Raw genomic sequence first — 1,665 nt, forward strand, 5'->3', positions numbered from 1 at the left:
GAGGAGGTTCTGACTCCCCTCCTGCCTCCCTTCCCCTTCTTGGCCCCCCAAAAAACGAGGCCACCCTCAGAAGGCCACGGGCCGATCCCTCGCCGGGCCGGCGCTTCCCGGAGGGGGTCGGATGATTTGGGAGGTGCCCTTTTTTCTGTAGGGCGCTGCCAAGATGCTGCTGGAGACCGGGGAACACCCGGCAAAGCTGCGGGGGGACGTCTGCACCCCCGGGGGCACCACCATCCATGCCCTGCACCAGCTGGAGAAGGGAGCGCTCCGGGCCACCGTCATGAACGCTGTGGAGGCGGCCACCAACCGCGCCTGGGACATGGCCAAGGACTAGTTGGCCCGGCTCTTGTCCCAGGAAAGGGTGATGGGGACCAAAACCGGCCTCTTCCAGGAGATCTTGATGCCCTCGGGAGAAGCTGGAGGGGGGTGGGAAGGTGGCATTGGGCACGTGTTACCTCAGCGGGGCCGCGAGCAAATAAACGGGGGCACACGTGGCTCCTCCGGGTGCCTTTGGTCCCTGGGGGGTGTGGGAGCCACTACAGGGTCACCACCCAGCCATGGGTGGCTCCTCCGGGTGCCTTCGGTCCTGGGGGGTGTGGGAGTCACTACAGGGTCACCCCCCAGCCATGGGTGGCTCCTCCAGGTGCCTTCAGTCCCTGGGGAGTGTGGGAGCTGCCATGGGGTCACCACCCAGCCATGGGTGGCTCCTCTGGGTGCCTTCGGTCCCTGGGGGGTGTGGGGGCCACCACGGGGTCACCACCCAGCTGTGGGTGCCTGGAATGGTGCCTTCGGTCCCTGGGGGGTGTGGGAGCCACCACGGGGTCACCACCCAGCTGTGGGTGGCTCCTTGTGGTGCCTTTGGTCCTAGGGGGGTGTGGGAGCCACCATGGGGTCACCACCCAGCCATGGGTGGCTCCTCTGGGTGCCTTCGGTCCCTGGGGGGTGTGGGAGCCACCACGGGGTCACCACCCAGCTGTGGGTGCCCGGGATGGTGCCGGTGCCACGCCAGCTCTGCTCCCCCCAGGGATGGAGTTGGTGCCACCATCGCCAAGGATGAAGGTGCCACCCGCCCTCACGGGCGCCGTGCCCTCTGTGTGGCACCAAGGCCGGGGTTTTGGGGATGGGCTGATCCCAATTGCAGCCTCCCGGAGCTGGGAGAGCGGCCACATCCCTGCAGTGGGACACTAGGGACCTTCCCGGGCACCGTGAGAGTTTTATTCCCAAAAATACAGGGAGGAGGTCGACCAACCTAAAAACCTCCCCCGTGATCCCACAGACGGGTCCCTCTCTGGCTCCACGGGAACGGGATGGAAACCTAGACCCACTCCCAGCTCCAGGGAGTGGAAACTCAAACTATCCAGCGAGGATCCAAACCTTTTCCGGGCCCTAATTCAGCTCCCTTTGCCTGCCGGCACCTGCACGGATACAATGAACGTTCCAGCTGATTTGGGAACTGCTTTGAGGGTGAAAAGGCCTTTTCCGGGCAAAACGTGGGTTTTGGGGGAAACATCTGGATGCTGAGCCTCTGGATCCTGTGGCTTTGACCCCGTTCCCCAGGATTTGGTTGCCCCAGAGGCCGCTGGCACCGAACCAAGAGAGATTCCACAGATTCCCAAGTTATGGTGCTGCCAAGGCATGACCTGAGTGGGAACCTTCTCCAGGCAC

The 1,665-nt window shown here is 64.3% G+C and overlaps 1 protein-coding gene across 1 annotated transcript in view; it reads left to right on the top strand.

Moving 5' to 3' along the window:
• The window catches only part of TSTA3 (tissue specific transplantation antigen P35B), a 13,656-nt gene extending 13,322 nt beyond the window's left edge, over nucleotides 1-334 (top strand). Inside the window, exon 10 of the mRNA XM_029959252.1 lies at nucleotides 152-334. Within this exon, the coding sequence (XP_029815112.1) occupies nucleotides 152-334 (183 nt within the window). The remainder of the gene's footprint in view (nucleotides 1-151) is intronic.
• The last annotated feature ends 1,331 nt before the right edge of the window (nucleotides 335-1,665 follow it).

This window comes from Manacus vitellinus, unplaced genomic scaffold (genome assembly GCF_001715985.3).
Source record: "Manacus vitellinus isolate BGI_N305 unplaced genomic scaffold, ASM171598v3 scaffold_1_pilon, whole genome shotgun sequence".
NCBI classification, from domain to species: domain Eukaryota; kingdom Metazoa; phylum Chordata; class Aves; order Passeriformes; family Pipridae; genus Manacus; species Manacus vitellinus.